Raw genomic sequence first — 22,970 nt, 5'->3', positions numbered from 1 at the left:
ACAACCAGTTATATTTTGAAATATTTTGTCTTCCCCTTTCTTGAGTTTTCCATGCTAATTCATTTTTCATTCGACTGGTGTATATCTCCAGAAATATTTTCAGAAAAGATACATTGGGTATATATCCCAAATCCTCATGTATCTTTCATTTGCCTGGCACATTGATAGAAGTTCGGCTACACAGAGGATTCTACAGTCCCAATTCTCTTTCTTGAGAATTCTATAAACAGTGATTTCTATCGTTCATGTTTTAGAAGAGAAACCCAAAACATACCTGATTGTCTTTGATTTAGATTGCAGGTTAGGTGTCTTTTTAGATATGATACTAGCAAGATTTTTATTTTCCCTTCGAAACACAGAAATTTCACCACACTTTCCATGGATTGAATTGGTACATTGACCTCTTTCTCCCCTGAAACTCCACTAAAACAAGAGTAAAGGAATAAAAATTTTAAAGCATATACCCACAAGGACAAAAAAGAAGAGAAGCAGCAGTAAGAAAAAAATATTCTGGAAATTGAAAAGCAAATGGAAGAACGGGAGCTCACTTACCAGACCCAAGAAAGCAAAACCTTGTGTCAGTAGATGGTAAAGCTAAGAATCCCACTTCAAAGGACTAGGGAATTAGCAGCAGCAGGTACCTCTGGAAGTGGGAGTGAAGGTGGAAAATGGGGATATTGATTGAAAGTCTGTATAATATTAGTTTCCCTCCCTCACTCTCTGCAGCCAGATAAGTGCCCTTCATTCACCCTGGCAGAAGATTAGAAATTTATTCTCTGGAGACAGAGACGTTCTCTGTTCAGGATGACACCAGGCACAGTTGAAATCATGAGTACCATATTTAAAACAGAGAATTAAATGGAAGTTTAATCACTAAATATTGAGAACTCTAGCTTCTTCTCCTCCACTTAGATTCTAGAACTTGGGCAGCCAGGTTTACATCCCCAAGAAAAGCTTTCTCTGGCCAAGGCCAAGAGAAAATATCAGTACTGACACTGGAAATTCTCCTGGTGAAAACATTCATCTTGATCATCCTATGGTGAAGTCTATGATGAACAAGCGTCCCGGAGCCTTCAGGAGGCTTTTTAGTTGGACAGGAGTGCACAGCCAAGGATCACCAAGAATTTGAGAAAAATCTCTGATGTGGAAGATTGAGGCCAAAATTAATGCACAGAAAAAAGATTTAGAGAAAAAGACTATATCAGGCAAATTTGTCTTAATATCTTCCAAGCATGAGAAAGCATTGCTTCCTTGAAATAAGAGTAGGTTGGGGCCGGCCCGTGGCTCACTCGGGAGAGTGCGGTGCTAATAACACCAAGGCCCCAGGTTCGGATCCCATATACGGATGGCCGGTTCGCTCACTTGGGTGAGCGTGATGCTGACCACACCAAGTCAAGGGTTAAGATCCCCTTACCGGTCATCTTTTAAAAAAAAAAAAAAAAGAAGAAATAAGAGTAGGCTGTAATTAAAAGGAAAATTCAGAAAACAAAGAATAACTCCGAAATTAAAATATCAATGCAGATGTGAACATTTCAGTGAGTAAATGAGAAAATATTTCTGGTCACCTGAAAACAACCAGCAGCTCAGAAGTGTCCAGAACAGAACCAAGCACAGAACAGGTTTTTCAACGAATCAGTCAGTGAAAGAGTGTAGAAGGGAGCCCTTCTTCGCACCTTATGACCTACCTTCTGTGCCTCCTGGCACAGTCCTCCTGACCCAGGAACCCAAGTGGAGTCAGGACTTCATGGACAATGCCAAGCTGGAGCCCTGGGGAGAATCGTGCACCAGCCTGACAGTTTAGACCCACAGGGACCTGCCGGTTGGCTTCTGTGCAGTAGCATGCATAAGCCTTAATTAAGCCTCACCATGTCCCTGTAGGGTATAAATTATGCCCTTTTCACAGATGGGAAAACTAAGATCTGGTTGACAAAGGGTGACTCCTAGGGGATGGGTCTAAAAGGACAACCCACAGTTTGTGTAGTCTATTTAAGAGAGCTCTTGGCCTTCCCTTTCTATTTGCATTTTTTCCTGATCATAAAAATAGTTTATTTTGAAAAATTCAAAGAGTTCAGAGGTAAAACAAACAAGGTAGAATGTGAAAGAACCTAGTAACCCTCCCCTCTAGAGGTAATCACGGCCAACAGTTTGGTCCTCCGTATTACCTTTCCTCCATATTGCCTTTTCTATGCATTTTTAAATAAGATCATTCTTCTTCTATTTTTAAAATAATTCATATATATTTCTTCTTTTGGATGAAGTTTATAATCAACTTATCCAGCCACTCCCACCAACCTCATTAGGATCAGAAAATAATGGCATTAAATGTTTATATCAATGGGAAGAGTTAGTATTTTTCCAATAGCAAGTCTTTCCATCCATGAACACGATATTCTTTCTAGTTAGTCAGACTTTCTTTAACATCCTTTAGTAAATGTTTATATTTTTCTTTATTTATGCCTTATCTATACTTTTTTTTTTTTTTAGGTGGCTAGTCACTACGAGGATCCAAACCCTTGACCCTGGTGTTATAACACCATGCTCTAACCAATGGAGCCAACCAGCCAGCGCTTATGCATTTTGTTGTTTGTGTTGCTAATAAGAATGGGATCTTTTTCCCCCACTTTTCAATTAAGTTTTCTATTTGTTATGGCTGCAGCATAAAAGGAAACTATTCATTTATACACTTTATTGCACTTGCCCTCTTAGGCTTACAGTTTTAAAATTACCTCTCTTGGAATGTTTTATAGTTATTGTTTTTGTTTATTTGTTTGTTTTTTGGCAGCAGGACAGTATGGGGATCTGAACTTTTTGTTTTGTTTTTTTCTCTCAGAATATTTTAGTAAACACACATTCATTATAAATTTTGATGATTTTGCTCTTCCTTACCAATATTTATATTTCTTATTTACTTTTCTTGTCTTACTGCATTTGCAAGAGCCTCCAAAACAATGATGAATAATGCCAGTGACACAAGCATCCCCGTCTTGTTCTTGACTTCAATGAGAAGCCTCTAGTTATATCCAATGTTTCTAGCCTCCTCCTTCAAAGCCCCCATCCTTGCTCAGGATTCAAATGCCTTCCTCCTGTTTCTCTCCCTGTCTCTATCAAAATCCCCATCTTAACATAGGCTTCTCCTTGGGTCTTTGACAACAGAGGGTGATTTAAGCCATTGTCGTTTTTTTCCTGGATGATGCACATTTTAAGCCTCTGTAAAGAACATACCCCTCATGCAAACAAATAAAACACAGAATTCTGCTAAGTCAAACGAAGCTGATAAAGGAAGGAGAAGCTGGCATTTGCAGCATCCGTACAAAACAGCACCACAGGCAGAGTTCATTTACAGGCATCGTCTCATTTAGTCTTCATAACAGACTCTGCAAAGTGGTTATTAGTTCACCCTCATTTTTCAGATGTGGAAAGTCTGTCTCCTAGCAACTTGCCCCAGGTACACAGCTAAGTGTCAGACATGGAATTCTAAGCCAGGTTACAAGAGCAATCCTATAACTCTCACAGGCCTATGTGCTAGATGCAATAACAGTGATGAAGGAGAATTTTTGAACAAGGGGGAGGCAGATGTTCAGGGGGACAAAGTAGAGGGTCCAATGGGGATGAGGCATCCGTCCCTTAGAGCCCTTCACCGAGCAAACAGTATGTAGGCTGGGCTTTGCTGACGGGGCGGCTGGGGATGAGTAACCCTGCAGGAATCCGGGCATGGCACCTCCAAATCCTCACATGGGCGTTGGTGTGTGAAAAGGACCCTGACCTGGAAGGGGAAGGACTGGATTCCAGCCCCAGCTCTATTACTTACCAGCTATGTGACTCTGGGCAAGTTGCTGCCTTCTCTAGTCCTGGTTCAACACCCATGAGATAAGGCTAACCACCTTGGCTAGAAAGGGGAAGAAAATGCTTTTGCACACTACCAGTGTTCCATGTGATTCACCACTCAACAAGCAGGTGAATACACGCATTTATCTCCACTCCCTCGTGCAATCCACTAAAAGAAGATAAAGGAATTTTTTTTTTTAAATAGGCAAACAACAAAGGGAGAGGAAGTATCAGGGGACAAAGGATGTTAACATGTTTTTGGGAAACGGGGAGTGCAGGGAGGCATTGGCAGAGCTGAGAAGGCTGAAGAGCAAGCGGCCTGCAGTAGGGAAGCCAGTGAGAAGCTTGCCAGCTCCTGCCACAAAACCCCAGAAAGGCCCAGGAATTGGAGGCACTAGTATCTCGAAAAGCAGGAGCAAGACCAGTGACTGACAACAGGTGAAAGTTAAACAATTCCACTCACCAACTCCTCACACACCCAGTAGGAGAGAGACCAGAGGTTTCTTCTTGAAGGAGTTGCAGATGGGGGAAGCTGGGCACAGTGGACCACAGGCGGACAGGTACCACCGTGAGAACAGCGGGATGACGAAGAAGTCCATATATTGAGTGAGACCATCCAGTCTTCTTCCCCAAAACACCAACAACCACACTTACACCCCCCGAGGATGGACGATTCTTTTCTAGAGAAGCTGAATGGTCCCAGAGAAAACACTGACATTTGAGGGTCTCCCAATGGAATGACCAGATCCCCAGCCAATCACTCCTAGTGAAGCCACAAATTGACAGGCCCCACCCAGGCCCATGGCAGTTTTTAGTCTTTTCCTCTTAAATATGAACAAGTGAAAAAAAAAAGGAACTTAGAAGAATTGGAGACAATGTAGGGAGAAAGAAAGAAAACTTAAGAAAACTGGACCGGCCCGTGGCTCACTTGGGAGAGTGTGGTGCTGATAACACCAAGGCCATAGGTTCGTATCCCACATAGGGATGGCTGGTTAGCTCACTGGGTGAGCGTGGTGCTGACAACACCAAGTCAAGGGTTAAGATCCCCTTACTGGTCATCTTAAAAAAAAAAAAGAAAAGAAAACTTAAGAAAAACAAATTTTAATATCCTTAGAACATACCACGTATGTGATGAAGAACTGGGTGTTATTAAAAGGGAAAAAAAAAGCCGAGCCCGTGGCGCACTCGGGAGAGTGCGGCGCTGGGAGCACAGCGACGCTCCCACCGCGGGTTCGGATCCTATATGGGAATGGCCAGTGCACTCACTGGCTGAGTGCTGGTCACGAAAAAGACAAAAAAAAAAAAAAAAAAAATCAAAAAAGGGAAAAAAAAAGCAATCCACGACACAAAAGAGTCCTTGAAAATTAAAAAATATGATGGCCAACATTTAAAAAGGCAATAGTAAGGTTGTAAGACAAAGAAAACTTTCAGAAAGTAGAGCAGAAAAGGCAGAGATAGAGAATAAGAGAGAGAGAAACAAAAAGACAAGAAAACTAGAGTATAAAACCAGGACTTCTAACATTCATCTAAAAGAGATTCCTGAAAGAAAGAAGAGAGAAAATAGAGGAGAGGAAATCATCAAAGAAAAAAACTAAAAAAAAAAAAAAAGTCCCCAGAACAGAAGATGCTAAGTTTCTAGATGGAAAGAACCCACTAAGCACCCAGCACAATGGATGAAAGAAGGCCACACTAAGACCAATCATCATGGAATTTTAGGGACACAGAGAAGATCCTAAAAGCTTCCAGAAAGGAAAATGCAGGCCACATACAAAGGACAGGAAACCAGAATGGCATGAGACTTCTCAACAACCACACTTGCAGCTAGGAGCCAAAGGAGCAAAGCCTTCAAAATTCCCACAGAAAATTATTTCCAACCTAGAATTTTATTTCCAACCAAACTATTGATTAGATGTGCAGGTAAGAAAAATAAAAAACATTTGCAGGCATGCAGTCTATCAAAAATCTTATTGCCCTTTCTCAGGAATCCACCAAAGTAAAAGTAAATCAAGAAGGGGGAAGGCACAGGACTACTTTAATAAAAATAAAACACTTTTAAAAATTACATTTAAAAGCTAGTTTTCCCTGAATAATCTCATCCCCAGAATCTGGTTCTCATGCACTCACCATCACTTCCAAAAATCAAAATGTTCAGTTCTAAAGTGCATGTTTATTCACCTTTTAACATTTCTGAAATTGAGATTATATTACAAATGGTGGCCTCTTTGATCAATAAAATATGGCAGCAGCTAATACTTGCAAGCTGTTTTATAGTTTGCCACAGTATTTCATATACCGTTTCTTTCTTAGGTTTCACAACTTCCTGAAATGAGTTTTACCATCTCATAATGAACCCCAAGAAACAGAGACTCCATGTGGCGAAGCCACTCAGGGCAGAGCCCAGACCACGTGGGTTATGGATGGAGGATTTAGTGTTGACTGAGTACCTTTTCCTTACCAAGAATTTTAGGTACATCATCTTATTCGGGAATCCTCAGCCATCTACTTTTCTTCATCTGACAGCTGAAGGAAATGAGGCTCAGAGAGGTTAAGCAACATGCCCCACCTCACACAGCCAGTAAGTGGCAGAGCCAAGATCTGGACTTGAACATCTTTCCACTTCCTCTGCTGTTTGGCTGGCATTAGGATCAGCAGCTGTGTTCCCATGGGAACTGTATTAGTCAGGGTTCTCCAGAGCAACAGAACCAGTTAGTGAGAGAGAGAGAGAGAGAGAGAGAGAGAGAGAAGGATTTATTAGGGGAATTGGCTTAAATTCTCTACGTATTTCTTAATCCAGCAACTTGACACTAACTTAATCATCACAGGAACCAAGCACGGAGAACCCCAGCCCATGGCAGAGCCCACCCTCGCCCCTCTCCTGGAGCTCCAGTGGCACTCACTGCATGAGCATGTCCCAGGCCGGGTCTGAAGGGTAGCGCTTGGATTCACCCATGAACAGGGACCGATATCGCTGCCGTCTGTCCTTTTTCTCCATCAGCCAAGTGTTGAGGTAGTGGCCCACACCTACTGGGTTCTGCAACAGGGAGAGGAGGGCAGGACATTAGCAAGCCTGGCTCAGACGCTTGGTCTCAGGCCTCCACCTTCCCCCAGACTCCTTCCTACTCTACCTGTTATGAGTTGAATTATGAATTGTGTCCCCCCAAAAGATATATTGAAGTCCTAACCCCAGTCCCTTAGAATGTGACCTTATTTGGAAACAGGGTTGTTGCAGATATAATTAGTTAAGATGAGGTCATACTGGAGTAGGGCGGCCCTTAATCCATTATGACTGGTGTCCTTATAAGAAAAGACACATGGCGAGGAAGATGCGAGACATGAAGGCAGAGATTGGAGTGGTCTTTACAGGTCAAGAAACACCAAGGACTGCTGGCCACTGCCAGAAACTAGGAAAAGGCAAGGAAGAATCTCCCCTACAGGTTTCAGAGAGAGAGAAGACACCTTGATTTCAGACTTCCAGTCTCCAGAACTGTAAGAGAATAAATTTCTGCTGTTTCTAAGTCACTTGGTTTGTGGTTCACTGTTATGGCAGCCCTAGGAAACAAATACACCCTGGCACCCAGAAATCTGAGTGGCAGATACAAGAGGTGCCAACAGAGAGGTTCAGAGGTCCCAGTGACAAAGACCTTGTAATTTGCCCAAGGTGACATAGCAAGGGAAGAATAAAGGCAGGACAGGAACCCAGCTATCCATGGAGAAGCAGTGCCAAGGGTGGGCTGGGGGGATGTTAGGAACCAGAGACTAGTCCAGTGTTAGGCAGAACTTGCCTCCCACAGGGAGAGGCCTGTGTCAGGAGGGAGCAGGCTCCCAGGCTGGTGGTGCCAGCAGAGCCTGCCCTGCAGAACAGTGCCAGTGAGCCAACGAAACCCAGACCCCACATCAGCCCTTCTGTTGGGAAAATAGAGTAGTTTGGTCAGGGCCCTCGCCTCAGTTGGGTGTGGTTCAGCATTCTTTGTAAGCAAATTGTGTGTGTGTGTGTGTGTGTATGTGTGTGCGCGCGTGTGTGTATAGTTAGTGCACACAAGCACCAATGTATCTTTTTAGTTTTGTTGCTATTCGTGTGTTCTTCAGAGAGAGGGAGAGAAGAGAGAGGAATTTTAGTGAAGCAGGCAGGTGGGTGTCTGCCCTGTGTGGCCATGCTTTCCAACCTATGGCTCCAAGGACCTTTTGGCTGGTTACCCAGGTCATAGACCTGCGTGAAGGGGTCTGGTGACCCAACCTGGTATGCAGGGGGTCTGGTGACCCAGCCTAGCGTATGACGAGCTTGTGACCCAGTCTGTGAATGGGCTTGAGGGGTCTGGGAGCTCCAGACCCAGCCCTAGCTCAACAATCAGCCCAGTCGGTGCAGGATTACCAGCAGGTAAAAGAGCCCAACAACTGCTGTGGTTGTGTAGCTTTACAATTGGCATCACGAACAGGATTAAGAGCTAGACAACTGGCGCTGTGAGCAGGATTCCAGACATTAGCCCGAGCGCCATACACCTTCCTTCTTGGGAGTGGCCAGCCCTGGGGCAGCAGCTTGGTCATTTGGCTCTAGCCTAAACATTTTACTTGGGGTCCCCAGTGAAGACCCTCTCCCCTGCAGGGGTGCAGGCTGGAGGTGAGAAAAGGGAGGACGGGGGTGAGGGTGGGGGGTGGCTGACCAACTGGTCTTCACAAGAGTCAGCCAGTGGGGGCTGGGCACACCAGGGACTGTGCCATCACGGGGAGGTGAGGAGGGTGGAGAGCTCAGACGTGGGCTGCAGGAGGGGGCAGTGGGAGGCAGAACGATGCGAAGGCAGATCAGTTACAAGCAAAAGGCACCCAGGGAGACCAGGAGAGACCTTGAAGAAAGGTGTGCAAACCCAGCAAACTAGCCTGTGCTAGTAGCAGCCAGGACAGGGGCTACCTGATGGGGGCAAGTGGCATGTGGGGCTCATGGGTGCTGGGAATGTGTTCTTGAATGCTCTGGAGGGTAGTTACATGGGTGGGGTCATTTCATGACAATTCCTGGAGCTGTTCACTTAGGATTCATGAGCCTTTCTGTATGATTGCTAGACTCCATTTAAAGGTGTACTTAAAACTGAAGGGGGGTGGTAAGAAACAATGCGGTCAATGCCCAAGGCCATTTGTGTAAATCAAGGAGGCATGCACACAAAACCCCAGAATTTAGCTGTTTTTCAGGAAAAGTAAGGTCCCATCACACACAGGAGATGGCTGCCTCTGGGGAGGGAAAGGGACCCAAAGGTGTTCAACCAGGGGTGAGAAATGAGCCAATCTCCCTGCTGACCCTGAGCCCAAAGACAAATACAAAGAGAGAATGAGGGAGCATTTCTCTGGGGAAATGAGAGCATGGGATGGCTCACTCCAAGTGTGGTCCCTGGACCAGCAGCATCCACGGTCATCTGGGAACTTATCAGAAATGCAAATTCCCGTTCCACCCTTACCCTCTCCAGGCCTTCTGAATCAGAATCTCTGGCCTGGGCCCAGCAATCTGTGCTTTAACAAGCCTTCCAGGTGATGCTAATACCTGCTCAAGTTTGAGAGCCCATGCCTTAGAGAAATGACTGTGGGAGTGGGTGTCTGGTCCTTTGGGGGAAAAAAGTGAAGTGGCCTCGGCGGCTCACGCAGAGCATCATCAGTTCCCAGGGGACAGGGAAGGATTGGGGCTGCCTGTAGAGGCAGGAGAGAGTTCTCTGCCCATCACCATGTATCCCCCACCCCAGGCCCACTCACCCAGCTTCCCAGAATCATCTGGTAGGCCTTTATGCCTGACCGCTTGGAGGCCAGCAGGAAAGGTGGCGGGTTGACGTGTTTGCATTCCTTCTCATGTGGAAGCCACAGACCAGGACCTGATGCGGCCTAAGGGTAAGAAATGAAGGCTGAAAGCTAGAGGCCCTGGTAGTGGTCAGCCTGGGGCCAGGGCAGGTGAGAGCTCCTGGCAGCTAACTGCACCTGTCTAGCAGTCCTGGGTTGAGCCAAGGACGGTGGGAGGTCCCCAGCCACCTCCTAACAAAGGAGCCTTGTGGTGCCCTCATGACCCATGCCCCCAACTCTAACCTCCACCCAGCAGCAGGTTCCCAAGGGCCCTCATGATCTGGTAGGGTCCAGAGAGATGCTCCAGACCCCACTCTGGGGAGTGGAAGCGACGCAGGCCTTAGAGCTAGACGAGCCGGTTCCACTCCTAGCTCCTTCTTGCCCTTGCTGAGGAACTCCAGGCAGATCCCTCCCAGATGTGGACTTCAACTTCCTTTTGTGAAATGCATGATAATCCCTCCCTCAGGGTGGCTGGAAGGTGCCCAGCAGGCATTCAGGATACGTTTGTACCCTTTTTCCTTCCCCTTTCCCATGCCCTTAGGGACAGACCCTGCATGGGGGGCTTGAATAAAGCCCAGGGCCTACTCAGACCACTGGTTGCCACCCCCAGAGAGGACTGCCTTGCCACTGAGGCAGAGCTCATCATTCCCCTACACAGAGCAGATGGGCAGACCCCATGAAGGTGGACACCCTTATTCATACTCTGCCCTGCCCAGCCTCCCTCTTGGCCTTTCTCCAGCATGCTGAGGGCCAGGAGATGGAGGGGCTAGGTGGAGCTCCACAATGGCTGGGCACATCCTGAGCACAGGGACCATGCCACAGGCTCTAAGCACACTTCATCTAATCCTCACAGCCATATCATGTCCTCACAGGATAGGCGTGTAAACTGAGGCTCGGAAAGTGAGAGGGTCTTACCCAAAGTCACTGGTAAGTGCAAGACCAGGATTGGAAACAAGGCTTGTCTGATCCCCAAGACTGAGTCTTTCCCCTGAAAACAGCCACCCCACCCCCATCCCCGCAGGAGAGCCACCATCCAAGAGAGGAAGGCAGGCCGTGGGGGCACACTGACTAGTTTTCGGGGGCACTGGCTAATGGTGGCCCAGTAAATCCTCTCTGTAGGGGTTTCCGGGTTTCGGGGAAGTTTCGAAAAAATCCCATGCTTCTTATTGTGACGTGAATTAAGTTCTTCCACAAAGCTCTTGACACTCATCAGTTCCCTGGGCTTTTTTTTCTGAGAAACAGAGAGAGAGAGAAAGAGATCTGTTACGCCAGGGAAAGCAAGAGCGCCTGTTCTCAACCCTCGCCAGCAGTCAGAGAAAAGCAAGTGCCAACACCAAGGAGGCGTTGCTCACCGCCCCGCCGGTGCAGACGGCCCCAGGGCCAGGCTGTGCAGGGGCCAGGACAGCTCAAGGCCCACCCTGACCTGGGCAGGGAAACAAGACAGCCTCCCACCCACCAGCAGGTCGGGGGTGGGGGTTTAGTCTCCTGCAACCCCCCTACGATCGAGCTTGCCTTTACCCACACCTTCTTTCTTTCATTCATTTACTGGACATGTATTGAGCCAGGCACTGTTCTAAGCAGGAGGGATGTCTCAAATATTTAAAAATCAGTGCGACTGGAAAAGCACAGAAGATGTTCAGGGCAGTGAAACTATTGTGCAGGATACTACAGGAGTGGACGCATGTCACACATTTGTCAAAACCCACGGAATGTTCACCACCAAGAGCAAACCCTAAATTAGACTATGGATTTTGGGTGATGGGGGCGTGTCCATGCAGGTTCATGGATTGTGACAAATGGACCCCTCTGATGCGGGATATTGATAGTGAGTGAGGCTTGCATGGGGGGAAGTACGGGTAGGGGATGTATGGGAATTCTCTGTGCCTTCCATTCAATTTTGCTGTGAACCTAAAACTGCTCTAAAAAATGAAGTCTATCAAAACAAAACAAACAAATGCAACAAACTGCACGGCCTGGGCACTGGCCAATCAGAGCGGGGGCTGGCTGCAGCACCTGAGGAGGGTCCCCAGGCCTCTGCTGTGCTGGGCAGGACCACTTTAGTGGCTGGTCATGGGGGGGCTGGGGGGGCCCAGGGGAGCAGCCGGGTCAGAGGGCTCAGTTCAGTGGCTCTTTACCAACTGGACCAAAAGTCTCTGGACATTAACCCCACCCCTGCCCAACTCTCCCAAGGCCTCTGCATAGCGCTTATCCCCTGATAACACTCTAGAATTTTTAAAAAACTCATTGATGATTGTTTTTCTTTTTCCATTAGAGTGTAAGTTCCACAAGGGCTGGTTTCTCCTGCACCTGGATGATGACCTGGCCTGATTGTACATACCGGGTCAATGCACAGTGGAGACAAAATGAACAGGTAATTAGACAAGTGCTTAATTCCAGTTGCTGTGAGCAGAAGAAAGCAAAGCACGGCGTGCTGTGAGGTCACAGAACAGGGGCTTGAGGGGGTAGGACAGGAGGCCCTCCAGCTTAAATTCTCCTTCAGTTGTCCCTCCCGGCCCTCCAGTTCTTGGCCTCGTTAACAGAGCACTGCCACTAACCCAGCCAGCATAGCTGGGTCTGTGTCCAAAACATCAGGATAGCCAGCCCTGTGCTGTCGAGGTCCCGCAGGCTTGTGGCCTGTCTTCCATCCAGTACTGGCACTGTGGGCTACCCACACCTCCTGTGCAGTTCACACCGGTGCAGAGGAGAGAGAACTGGCCATGAAGTAGACAGACATACTTGTGTTCAATCCCAGCTCGGCCCCTTTCCAGCTATGTGGCTAGCCTCAGTTTCCCGATCTCACACTCACACAAGTAGCCAGATCCCATGCTGGCTTCAGGGTGGGAAAGGACCTGGCCCATAGGGTAGTGTTCCTGGTGTTGATTGGTGAGGCGTGTCATCCTGCTGGGGAATGAACCCCCACAACCCACCTGAGTACACACCTGCACAGAGTAATGTCCATGAGGCAGAGGCTTGCTTCTGTCACCAGAGTAAGTGTCATAGGGGCCGCGAGTGCTGATGGATCGTGCCAGGTACATATCGATGCCGCTTTTGAGGGAGTAGGTGCCGGGTCCCAGACCACTCCCCTAGAACACAGCAGAGGTGACAATGCCTGCAGGAGAGCTGCTGATGCAGTGCCATTGCTCTCTCAGGGTCTTGGTTTTCCCATCTGCCTTGGGAGTCTCCCCCTCCAGGCCTGGCCAGGAGAGGGGGTACCTGATGCACCAAGGGGGGTGGCTTGTTGGTCATCCTGCACATGAGGCCCTCGGAATGGGACCGGTTCCAGTGGTTCTCCTCCAGCTTGGTGTATGGGTTGCCCTTCTCCCCATAATTTCCGGGGCCTGGATAGTAGTTCTGTGGGGCAGAGGTGGAGACATAAAGACCATCAGTCTCACTCCTAGCACTGAGTGCATCTGAGGAAGAGACACTTGGGATCCCCATTCCCGAGAGAGGAACAGAATTTTCAGGATGCCTGTGTGTTACCTTCCCCCCAACACACAAACTGTTGCCTGTGAGCCCCCATCACTGCTCACACTTTCCTCCAAGTTCTGCCTCCTCACCAGGGTCCCGCTGGCCTGTCCAAGTTACGTCTTCACTTTCAGACTGAGCACATGACATTCCACCCAACCTCCCTGCCCTTCCTTGCTTGTGCTGTTACCACCACCTGAAATGTCCTTCCTGCAAAGCAAGCTCAAACGTCATCTCTCCTGGGAACAAAGCCTTCCTGCCCCTATCGGCCCAGACAGTTGCTGTTTCAGCAGCCTTGGCAGTTCCATCCCGCCTTTACACGAATGGCTTTGTCATGGTGCTGTGAACAGTACTACGGCACAGAGGAACCTGGAGTCCTGGTTCAGATCCTCACTCTGCTGCTTCCTACCCGAGTGGCCCCAGGCCTTCTGAGCCTTGTGGTCCATGTTGGTAACATGGAGATAGTAATACTTTCCTCCATGGTAATAAGGATGAAGTTAAATAATGTTTGTAAAGCCCCCTGCACAGTGTCCAGCACACAGTGGGTGCTGACACATGATAAGTCAGGGTGTGGGGGCTGACTGTCTGGGAGGCAGGAGGAGAGGATAAAAACTATGGCTGGAATGGCCATTTGGGCCTGGACTTTGAGAGTCACAAGTGCAGTCTGTAGGAGGAGTGAGGTGGGAGGGTGGGGGTCCCTGGGTAAAGACCTGGCAGGATTTTTGCTTCTGCTCTGCACCTTTTAGCCACGCGGGGTCGCTGCCGCTCTACAGATGGCTCAGCCCTGCTCACCTCCAGACCCTGGGGAAACCAGGCAGGGCGGAGGGGGCAGGGACCTCTGTTGGGGAAGTCAGGCCACTGTGAGCATCAGATTTGTTCACACCCGGAAGAATGAGACTACAAGCTGCCTCCTTCCAGGTCCCAGGGTTCCCTGGTGGGTTCTGGAAAAAACCCCCAAGGGTAGTAAGCTGGGATCTACAATCACGTATTTGGAGTTTCACACGCCTTACAGCAACCAGATGAGACCAAGCTCACGCCATCTGAATGTCTGAGGTCCCAGCTCCAGAAAGGGGTAGTGCGAGGGTTCCAGCTCCAAAACCCATGTTCTTTCTGAGCCTCTACTGTTTGCCAGGCACTGTGGTAGGCACTGGGAGAGTGGGCAGGGAGTACCGCAAGTCTGGGAGACTTCAGAAATGAGGGTTAACGAAGGGGCAGAGTGGCCCTTGCTCCGGAGTTAACGAATGGCGGGCCAAGCCCAGTGCTGGGCGCTTTGTTGGCATAATCTCTTTCTTCCTTAAAACCTTCAGGTTCAGAGGTTTAATACCACATTTGGGCAGGACTTAGGCAGGAATGATTAATTCCAAGGAGGTGGCAGGGGGTGGGAATGAGATTTTTTTTTATAAGATTTTTTTTAAGCTGGGCCTTGAAGAATGAGAAGGATTCCCAAAGACAGGTATGGGGGCGGTGGGGTGGTCCCCCAGGCAGAATGAGCACAGGCAGATGCCCCAGTGCTGTGGGCTGGGGACACAGGAAAGAGACAATGTCAGATTTGTCCCCCAACTTTTCTGCCATCAGCTGGGTTGCCCTCTGACATTAGACCCTGTTCTCCACAGACAATCGAGGAACAAAATCCAGGAACTGAGGGAGTCAAGCCTATGGTTAAAGCGCAGTTATTATACGCTAGACACCTTGGATTCAAATCCTGTTTCTGCCACTCAGTAGTTCTGTGTTCTCATCTGTGAAGTGGGCATAGTGATGGTACCTACTTCACAGGATTGTTGTGAATATTAAATTAATTAGTACCACTAAGTGCTGTGCTAAGTGTTTAAATCGAAGGTAATGACTCATTTTTAAGTGCCTCCAGGCATCCCCTCTCCCTAAGTTGCAGTTATAGCTTCTGCACCTGAGGATGCATCTGCTCGTCCCCTGAAGGTGGCAAGGAATAATTTCCAGCCTTCATAGCAGGTTTTACAGTGGTGAGGTGTGGGAGAAAGCCCTGGGTTTGGGATTGGACATTCAGTGTTTGGATCCCGGCTTGCCAGCTTGCAGCTGTGCAGCCTGGGCAAGTTGCTTATCCTCTCTGAGCCTCTAGGGCCTCCTCAGGAGTGGCTGCAAAGAATTACAGAGAATGTTTTGGATCACCTGGTACTTCGTAAGCATGCATGCACTTAGTCCACAAATACTGTGCGTGCCTGGCACTCCTAGGACCTCAGAATGCTGCAGTGAATGACTAGGCAGACATGGTCCACCCTCAGGGGCTGCTGTCCAGTGGAGGAGAGACACTAAACACACAACCACAATAGGGACTCCTGGGAAGAGAGATTCATCTAGGGGGGGTCAGGAAGCCTTACGGAAGCTGAGTGCTGCAGGATGAGTAGGGGTGCCTTAGGCAGAGAGGCTGCTGGGAGAGGAAGGGCATTCCCAGCAAAAGGAACAACAGGAGCCAGCCCCAGTTGAAAGAGCATGGCACATCTGAGGGGCGACAGAGTGTCCAGTGCAGAGAGTTCAAGGGCAGGGGGAGAAGGGGCACTCAACAAACTGCGGAGCTTGCTCCCTCGGTAGGGGAGTGACTCCCGCCTTCTCCCTCGCTGAGCTCACTGAGGATACTCCCCACATGCACACAGGACGATCCTCCTGACCCACACAGCCTGCGGCTGCAGCCCTCCTCCCATCCCCACCTCTCACCCATCACCTACCTGCATGCCTGCAGCCTCCTCCCAGCCCTGCCCCCACAAGCAGGGAGTTCCTCCAAAAATTTAAATCAGGTCCTTGCCCTGTCAAAGCCCTCCACTGTCCTCCCACAGCACTTGGAATGACAGTGAAAGGCCTCACCTTGCTGCAAGGTCCTCAGGACCCAGCCACTCACTCTTTTGCCCTCTTGCCTCCTCTCGCCCTCACCCACTCCCCTCCAGCCACACTGGCCCCTGCCTGCTGGTCTAACTCAACAAGCCTGTTCCCACCTCTGGGCCTTAGCCTTTGCTGTTCCCGCTGCCTGGAGTGCTCTTCTGCAGATATCGCAGGTACCACGAGTCTTCTCTGTTGCTTACAACCTGCAGATTTTGCTCAAATGCTGCCTCCTCCCAGAAGCCTTCCCTGACTACTCCATAAATTGCATCGCCATTAATCACTCTCTACCCATTCCCTGTCTCACTTGTCCTCATAGCCCTGATTATATATGTATTTCCTTCTTTGTACTGTTGTTTCTACCACTAGAACATCTGTCCCATGAGTGCAGGGACCTTGTCTTAATCACTGCTGGATCCCCAAGGCCTAGTACAGTGCCTGGCACTTACTAAGTGTTTATTCATTATCTCCTGGCTGTATATATAGATAGGTGAATTTATTGAGCACCAAATGTGTGCTGGGCTCTCTGTGGAGGACCCAGAGGTGAACCAGACCTGTACCTGCCAGAATGTATGACAGCCAGTGGGCTCAAGGCTGTGGCACTAGAAAGCAGAGGAGCTGTGAGGATCCACAGGGGAGCCTGGACAAGCCTGGGCAAGAGACAGCTACAACCAAGGGCATTTCCAGCACCACCCAGGCTACACGCTTTGCAGGCAGAGCATGGAGGGTAGGAGGGATCCTGCTCATATATGAGAACACCTACCCCAATGAGTCCTCGGAAGCGAATCTCCCCAGAACTGAGCAGCCCTCGGGTGCTACATGGTTTCTGCTGCAGCAGTTGTAAGAAGTCTTTGAAGTTGTAGGAGCCGGGCCCCAATTTTTGCTCCTTAAGAGAAGAGAGCAGAAGACAAACTTTAAACTTGGGAATGTCCTCGCAGGAAGGAGCCCAAGGGACAATGGTACTCCTGGAAGGATGAGCTCCACCTGGACACTGAAGGCCACACTTGGAAATGCTGCAGTAGACAGGAAGACCTGGCCCCAGAGGTGGAGAGAGGCAGCCCCACAGGTCTCACCTGCAGCTGCTTCTCTCTCATGATGGCCTGGTACTGGAAGTGGGGCAGCTTGGTCAGCCGGGTGGCTTCCTGTGCCTTGGCCCAGCCTGTGTCCATCTCCTTCTTCAGCTTCTGCTTGCTGAAGCAGGTTTCCTTGGAGCTGTAGATCCCAGGCCCTATGTGGGACTGAGCCAGACGGTGGTTGGAGCTGTGCCAGCCACATCCACCCAGCCCACCCACAGAGCAAGTCCTCACCAAGCCACCACCCTGACTGGGGGTGGAGACCAGGCAATTCCCCTCTGCTGCCCCCACCCCCAGCACCAAGCCTGGCATCCCAGGGCTTGACACTCAAGGTGCAATCCTGACACCCTCTGTCATTGGCCCCATCACACTTCAGGGAGGTACAGTGACTTGTTCATGAGCCCCTAGCTAGTCAGTGCAAGAGCTGGGCATAGAAGCCATGTCTCTTGGGCCCCAAACTCATGCTGTTTTCACTACAGTCCTGTATTTATCAAACATGTCAGAAGCCCTGACTCTGGGCTAAGCTCTGTTCTGGGGGCTGCAGGCATGAAGAGCTATAAGGTATGCCCCTTACACCACTCAGCTTGTCCACCATGGTGGGTGACTCGGAGGGGCAGTGGCCACCCCACATAGAAGGAGTCAAGGAAGCTGTACAAACTCACCACTTCCACGGAATGATACCTGGAGTACGGGGCCTCGGTGAAGGTGCTGAACTTCTTCTGGTTGGGGTAAACAGCGGAAACGTCAAACCTAGGGAGGGACAGAGGCCCAGTGAGGGCCCCATGCCTGGCATCCGGCCCTGGCCTGGGCAGTTCTGGGGCTGGGGAAGTTGGCTTCCCAGGGAGGTGACTGTGAAGCTGGCCCGTGAAAGATAAGCAGCTGGGTTGCAGTGGCTTGGAACATTCCAGGGCTGCTCCCACCCCCACCCCTTCCAGCTCCTCCTCCCACCTTTGTTTTTCCCATAGCTGTTACACTAACCAGCATTTCATATATATTTTGTTGCTGTTGTTTATTATCCCCCCCACCGTCCTCCCTGACAAGGATGGAAACCCCATGAGTACCAGGTTTTGATCTTTTGTTCACTGCTGTAGCCCCAGATTCTACAACTGTGCCTGGCACATGGTAGGTGATATATGTACATATCATATATTTATGAGGGTGCTTCAAACAGTTCATGGAAAGATCTGTACTGTCTTTCAGTCCTGTTTTTGTGCGAACTTTGGGAGGGGGGAGGGGGAGGGGGGAGGGGGAGGGGGAGGGAGGGAGGGAGGGAGGAAGGGAGGGAGGAAGGAAGGGAGGAAGGAAGGAAGGAAGTTAGACACCTGGGCTCATCCACCCCTGACTTTTTAGCTGAGTGGCCTGCTGTGGGCCCCGCCACGTGGCCTCTCCCGCGCTGGTTTTAGAGAACTTGCTGAGGGCGGTGGAAGAGCTCCGGGCAGGAGTGCGTGCGGCGTGAGCGGGGACGGAAGCAGGCCCCTCACTGCCGGCCCCTCCCAGGGTTCGCCCCTCCCCCAGGCTCCAGTCCGCGGACCCGCTGCATCCCAGGCCCACCTGTGGCTCTGCACCCCGAAGGGCGCCCCGCTGAACCACTTGGTGGCCGTGGCCACGGAGCCGGCGCGGCCCCAGGCGCGGGAGCCCGCGGCAGCCCGGGCCTTGCTCCCCATGGCCGGCCCGGTCCGCGCCCGCCGCCGCTGCCACGGCAACCCGGGCCTTGTGACTCGCGCGGAACCGTGGGCCGCCGCCTCCGCGCGCGCCGCCAGGACCGCTTCGTTCACCCGCGCGCGTTCCACGCTCCCTGGCCAGACGTCTTTCCCTGACCGCTGCAGATGTCATGGCCTCTCGGTGTTTAACGTGGATGCCGTTTGGTCGTGTGTTCGAGTCGTTCGTGGAGGAACGGTTTCTGATTTCTCGATTCATCCCAGCGCCTCTCACGGGGCTTGAGAGAGCTGAGGCTCAGGACGTGCCTCTTAATGTTCGCCTTGTGCTGACGGGAAACCGAGGCCCGCAGAGAGAGCACGACTCGTGCAAAGGGCATCCCAGCTCCTTCTCACGTTGGGGACAGAAGGAGGAGAGGGGGGAATGGACGAGGTGAGCCAGAGGTGAGGGCAGGGGCGAGGCTGGAGAGACCGCAAGGGTTGCTCTTCCGTGCCCCGGACACCCCCGACGCCCACTCTGGGCAGACACTGTGCAGAGTGCCTGGGACCCAGATGTGGTCCCTGCTCGGACAGTCTAGTGGGGAAACAGTGACCACACAGTGTGGTCAGGCCTATGAGAGAGGGAGGACTCTGACCCAGCCTGTGGGTGGCTAGGCCAGGGAAGGCTTCTTTGAGGAGGAGAATCCCAAACTCAACACTGAAGCATGAGTACGACTTGCCAGGTGAAGAAAGGAAATGAGGGCATGTGCCCCCAACAGGGCATGGTCAGCTCTCTCTTTCCTCCTCCTCCTTTACCCCCCACCAGCGACCCATGGTTATGCTATGAGATTGTCTAATATCTCCCATGATTGATTGATCTTCCCAAGGGCCTTTGGTCAAGGTGGGGCAGAGATCTACACCCCATCCAGTGATGACAAGATTGAAGCCAGAGAGAGGTAGGATGTGCCCCAGATCCTGCATCCAGCCTGTGGCAAAGCTGGACCAGAGACACGGTAGGTCTCCTTTCATGCCCCCCACCCCCCATGCCCATCTGATATCCCAAGCTGATATTTAAATAGGAGGTATGGCCACCCAGCACAGCCAAGAGCTAGATTCTAGGGCTCCTGGTCCAGAGGGCACATGGTCATGGCTGGCAGAATGTCCACACTTCACTGATGAGCTGATGGTCAGAGTCATCAGGCCTCAGGAACACAGAGAGTACCCTGGGTCAAGCATAGACTCTGCCCATTCCCCACAGTGGGCCTTGGGCAAGTCACTTCCTTCTCTGATCCTCAGCTTTCTTACCTGTCCGATGAAGCTAATCATCCCTATCTCCCCAGACTGCTGTGAGGATTAAAGGGACCTTACAGAGGCCCAAGGGCAGAGACTATTTCATTCACTTCTGGTGCAATGCTTGGCACATAGTAAATGTTCAGTAAATATTTGCTGAATGACAAGTGAATGAATAAACGAATCTAGTCCAACTTCCCAGTAATACATAAACCCTCAGAGACTCATGTTTGAATCCTGGCTCTGCTGCCTCTCCTAGCTGGTGGCCTTTGGCAAGTTACTCTTGCCAAGCTTCAATTTCCTCATCTGTGACATATGACTGTAGCTTCCTGGAGGAGCAGTTTTTGTCAGTGAGGCGTGGATGTGTACACTATCAAGTTCTGTGCACAGGGAGGCCCTCCCGCCAGCCCTGGGTCTGCTCAGGGGTTCTCAGGGTGGCCCAGACCTGCCTGCAGTTGCTTTGCTTCTTCTCACCTGGCCTGAGTCCCTCGGCTCTGGGATTCATGGGGGAGTAACATATAAGCCAAAGTCCATTGCGCTGGGAGTCCTAGTGCCGGGCAGGCTAGAACGGGCCAGGGTGAGTCAGTTCTGTAGCAAGGCAGCCTGCCCTAGTCGGCCCAAAGCTTCTCATCACAGCAACTTCCTTATCCCAGCAACTAACCCACTCTCCCTTGTAGGCACTGTGGCAACCCCCTCCCACTCCCACCGTACAGAATTGGAAACAAAGACTCAGGCAGGGAGAATAACTTGCCCTGTCACATCTAATGAGGTATAGGGTCACATAGGGAATATGGGACTCACAATGACATGAGAGTCCCCCACTATAAGACTTGCTAACTCATCCAGACTCCAGAGTCATCTGTTATGTCAGTGGGATCAAAGCAAGCTCTTCAACCAGGATTCAAGCCTCTGTGATGGGGCTGTGGCCACTGCCTTCAGTCCTCTTCTGCCATCTCTCCCTGACGCTTGGTAAGCTCCAGCCGTGTGGGGCTGCTCTGTCTCTAGGACACGCCCTACACTGGTGAACTTCTGGCCTTTTCATACCCTTCCTGTTTCTGAAATACACACCCCCAACCTACCCTCCCCACTCAACTCCTCATCTCCTCAGAATCAGATCGAAAGCCGATGACCCTAAGATTCTCTTAGGATGGCCATTATCAGAAAAGTAGAAAATAACACATGTTGGGAAGGATGTAGAGAAATTGGAACCCTTGTGCATTGCTGATGGGAGATTAAAATGGTCCAGTTGCTGCGGAAAACAATATGGTGGTTTTTCAAAGAATTAAACATAGTATTCCCATATGATCCAGCAATTCCACATGTTGGTCTATGCCCAGAAGAATTAAAGGCAGGGATTCAAACATATATTTGTATATCTACATTGATAGCAGCATTTTCACAGTAGCTAAAATGTAGAAGCAACCCAGGTATCCATCCACAGATGAATGGATAAACAAAATGTGGCATATATGTACAATGGAGTATTATTCAGCCTTAAAAAGGAAGGAAATTCTGACACATGGTACGACATAGATAAATCTTGAAGACATTACGTGTGTGAAATAAGCCTGACACACAAGGACAAATCTTGTATGATTCCACTTATATGAGGTACCTAGAGCAGTCAAATTTATAGAGACAGAAGGTAGAACGGTAGTTGCCAGGCACTAGGGGGAGGAGGGAATGGGGATTTATTGCTTAATGGGTATGGAGTTTCAATTTGAGATGATGAAAAACTTCTGGAGAGGGATAGTGGGGATGGTTACACAGCAGTGTAAATGTACTTAATGTCACTGAACTGTATACTTAAAAATGGTTAAAATGGTAAACTTTATGTTAAGTATATGTTGCCATAATTAAAAAAAAAAAAATCAGATTCCCTCTAGGAATCCATCCCCTATATCCCCAAGCAAGTAAAAGAACAAGTTTTATTTCGTGATCACCAGCAATTTATACTAGCAATTTTTTAAAATTATTAAATTTATTAAATTTTATATTTAAAAATTGCGAGGTGAGACATGGCACCAGAATATTGTTTTTATTTACCTTTGTATTGCTAAAATCAAATATTTTTTCCAAGTTTACTATTTGTCCCTATTTCTTCTTTTGAAAATGCTGGTCTATTTTTCAAGAAGACGATACAGCAGGGCTCACAGGAGCTCAGCCTCAGGTGGAATGAGGAGCAGAAGGGACTTTGACACTCAGACCTGTTGCAAAAGCCCCAGCGTTAGAGGACTAGCAGCCCCTGCATCACGGAGTACACCACCCAGCCTCCAGACTAGAGGTCAGGGGACCAGTCCTGGGAGGAAGACTGGTCAAGCAAGAAAATCGGGACGGGAGGTGGAGTGCAGGATGGGATGGGAATCGGGGGAGGAATAGGAGCTGCCGTTTATCCAGAGTGACCATTTATCAGGTTTACCTGTGGTATCTCCACTGCCCCTGGGGGAGGGATTGTCATCCTGATGTGGCAGATGAGGAAAGTAAGAAGTATGACAGGTCATACATTATTAGGGATGGAGACTCGGAATTAGAACAAGCACATGGAGCCCATAGTCTCTCCACAGTTGTCCAACACAGAGCAGAGAGGACGCAGAGAAACCCCACGTGGGAAGCCTGGTAAATAATGGCCAAAGGAAGAGAGAGGAGAGAGGCAGCAGGCTCCATTCAGAGGGAGAACCTGAAGGAACCGCAGGTAGGATGGGACAACAGCAGAAGAGAAGGTGGCTCTGCAGCTGGAAGGGCCAGTCCTGACCCTTAGTTAGAGAGCTCATCCAGAGAGGGTGGAGCAGCGCGCATGCAGGAACAGCCCCGGCTTCAGCAAACTGGGGTTCCAGGCCTACTTGGGAACGCCCCAATTCTGTGACCTGGGCAAGTCCTTTTCTTCCTCTAAGCCTGTTTCCTCATCTGCTGAGCAGAGAGAGTAAAACCCCGCCCTTTGCCTTGCACCGGAGTTTGCGCGCCCCGTATTTGGCAATGCACCTGTTTTTCTGGCACACCTGGTTGTGCAATGCCAGAGTCTAAAAGCCGC

At 49.8% G+C, this 22,970-nt stretch overlaps 1 protein-coding gene across 1 annotated transcript in view; it reads right to left on the bottom strand.

The window, feature by feature from the left end:
* CIMAP2 (ciliary microtubule associated protein 2) overlaps window positions 1-22,970 on the bottom strand; it is a 32,439-nt gene that overhangs the window by 9,248 nt on the left and 221 nt on the right. The window contains exons 2-11 of the mRNA XM_063105757.1: window positions 22,882-22,938; window positions 18,570-18,838; window positions 17,681-17,768; window positions 17,019-17,183; window positions 16,709-16,831; window positions 12,850-12,987; window positions 12,576-12,719; window positions 10,706-10,867; window positions 9,556-9,681; window positions 6,723-6,856 (exon numbers count right to left, since the gene is read on the bottom strand). Coding sequence (XP_062961827.1) covers window positions 6,723-6,856; window positions 9,556-9,681; window positions 10,706-10,867; window positions 12,576-12,719; window positions 12,850-12,987; window positions 16,709-16,831; window positions 17,019-17,183; window positions 17,681-17,768; window positions 18,570-18,838; window positions 22,882-22,938 — 1,406 coding nt within the window. The remainder of the gene's footprint in view (window positions 1-6,722; window positions 6,857-9,555; window positions 9,682-10,705; window positions 10,868-12,575; window positions 12,720-12,849; window positions 12,988-16,708; window positions 16,832-17,018; window positions 17,184-17,680; window positions 17,769-18,569; window positions 18,839-22,881; window positions 22,939-22,970) is intronic.

Source organism: Cynocephalus volans, chromosome 8 (assembly GCF_027409185.1).
Source record: "Cynocephalus volans isolate mCynVol1 chromosome 8, mCynVol1.pri, whole genome shotgun sequence".
Taxonomy (NCBI): domain Eukaryota; kingdom Metazoa; phylum Chordata; class Mammalia; order Dermoptera; family Cynocephalidae; genus Cynocephalus; species Cynocephalus volans.
This window is presented reverse-complemented; position numbering and strand designations above follow the sequence as displayed.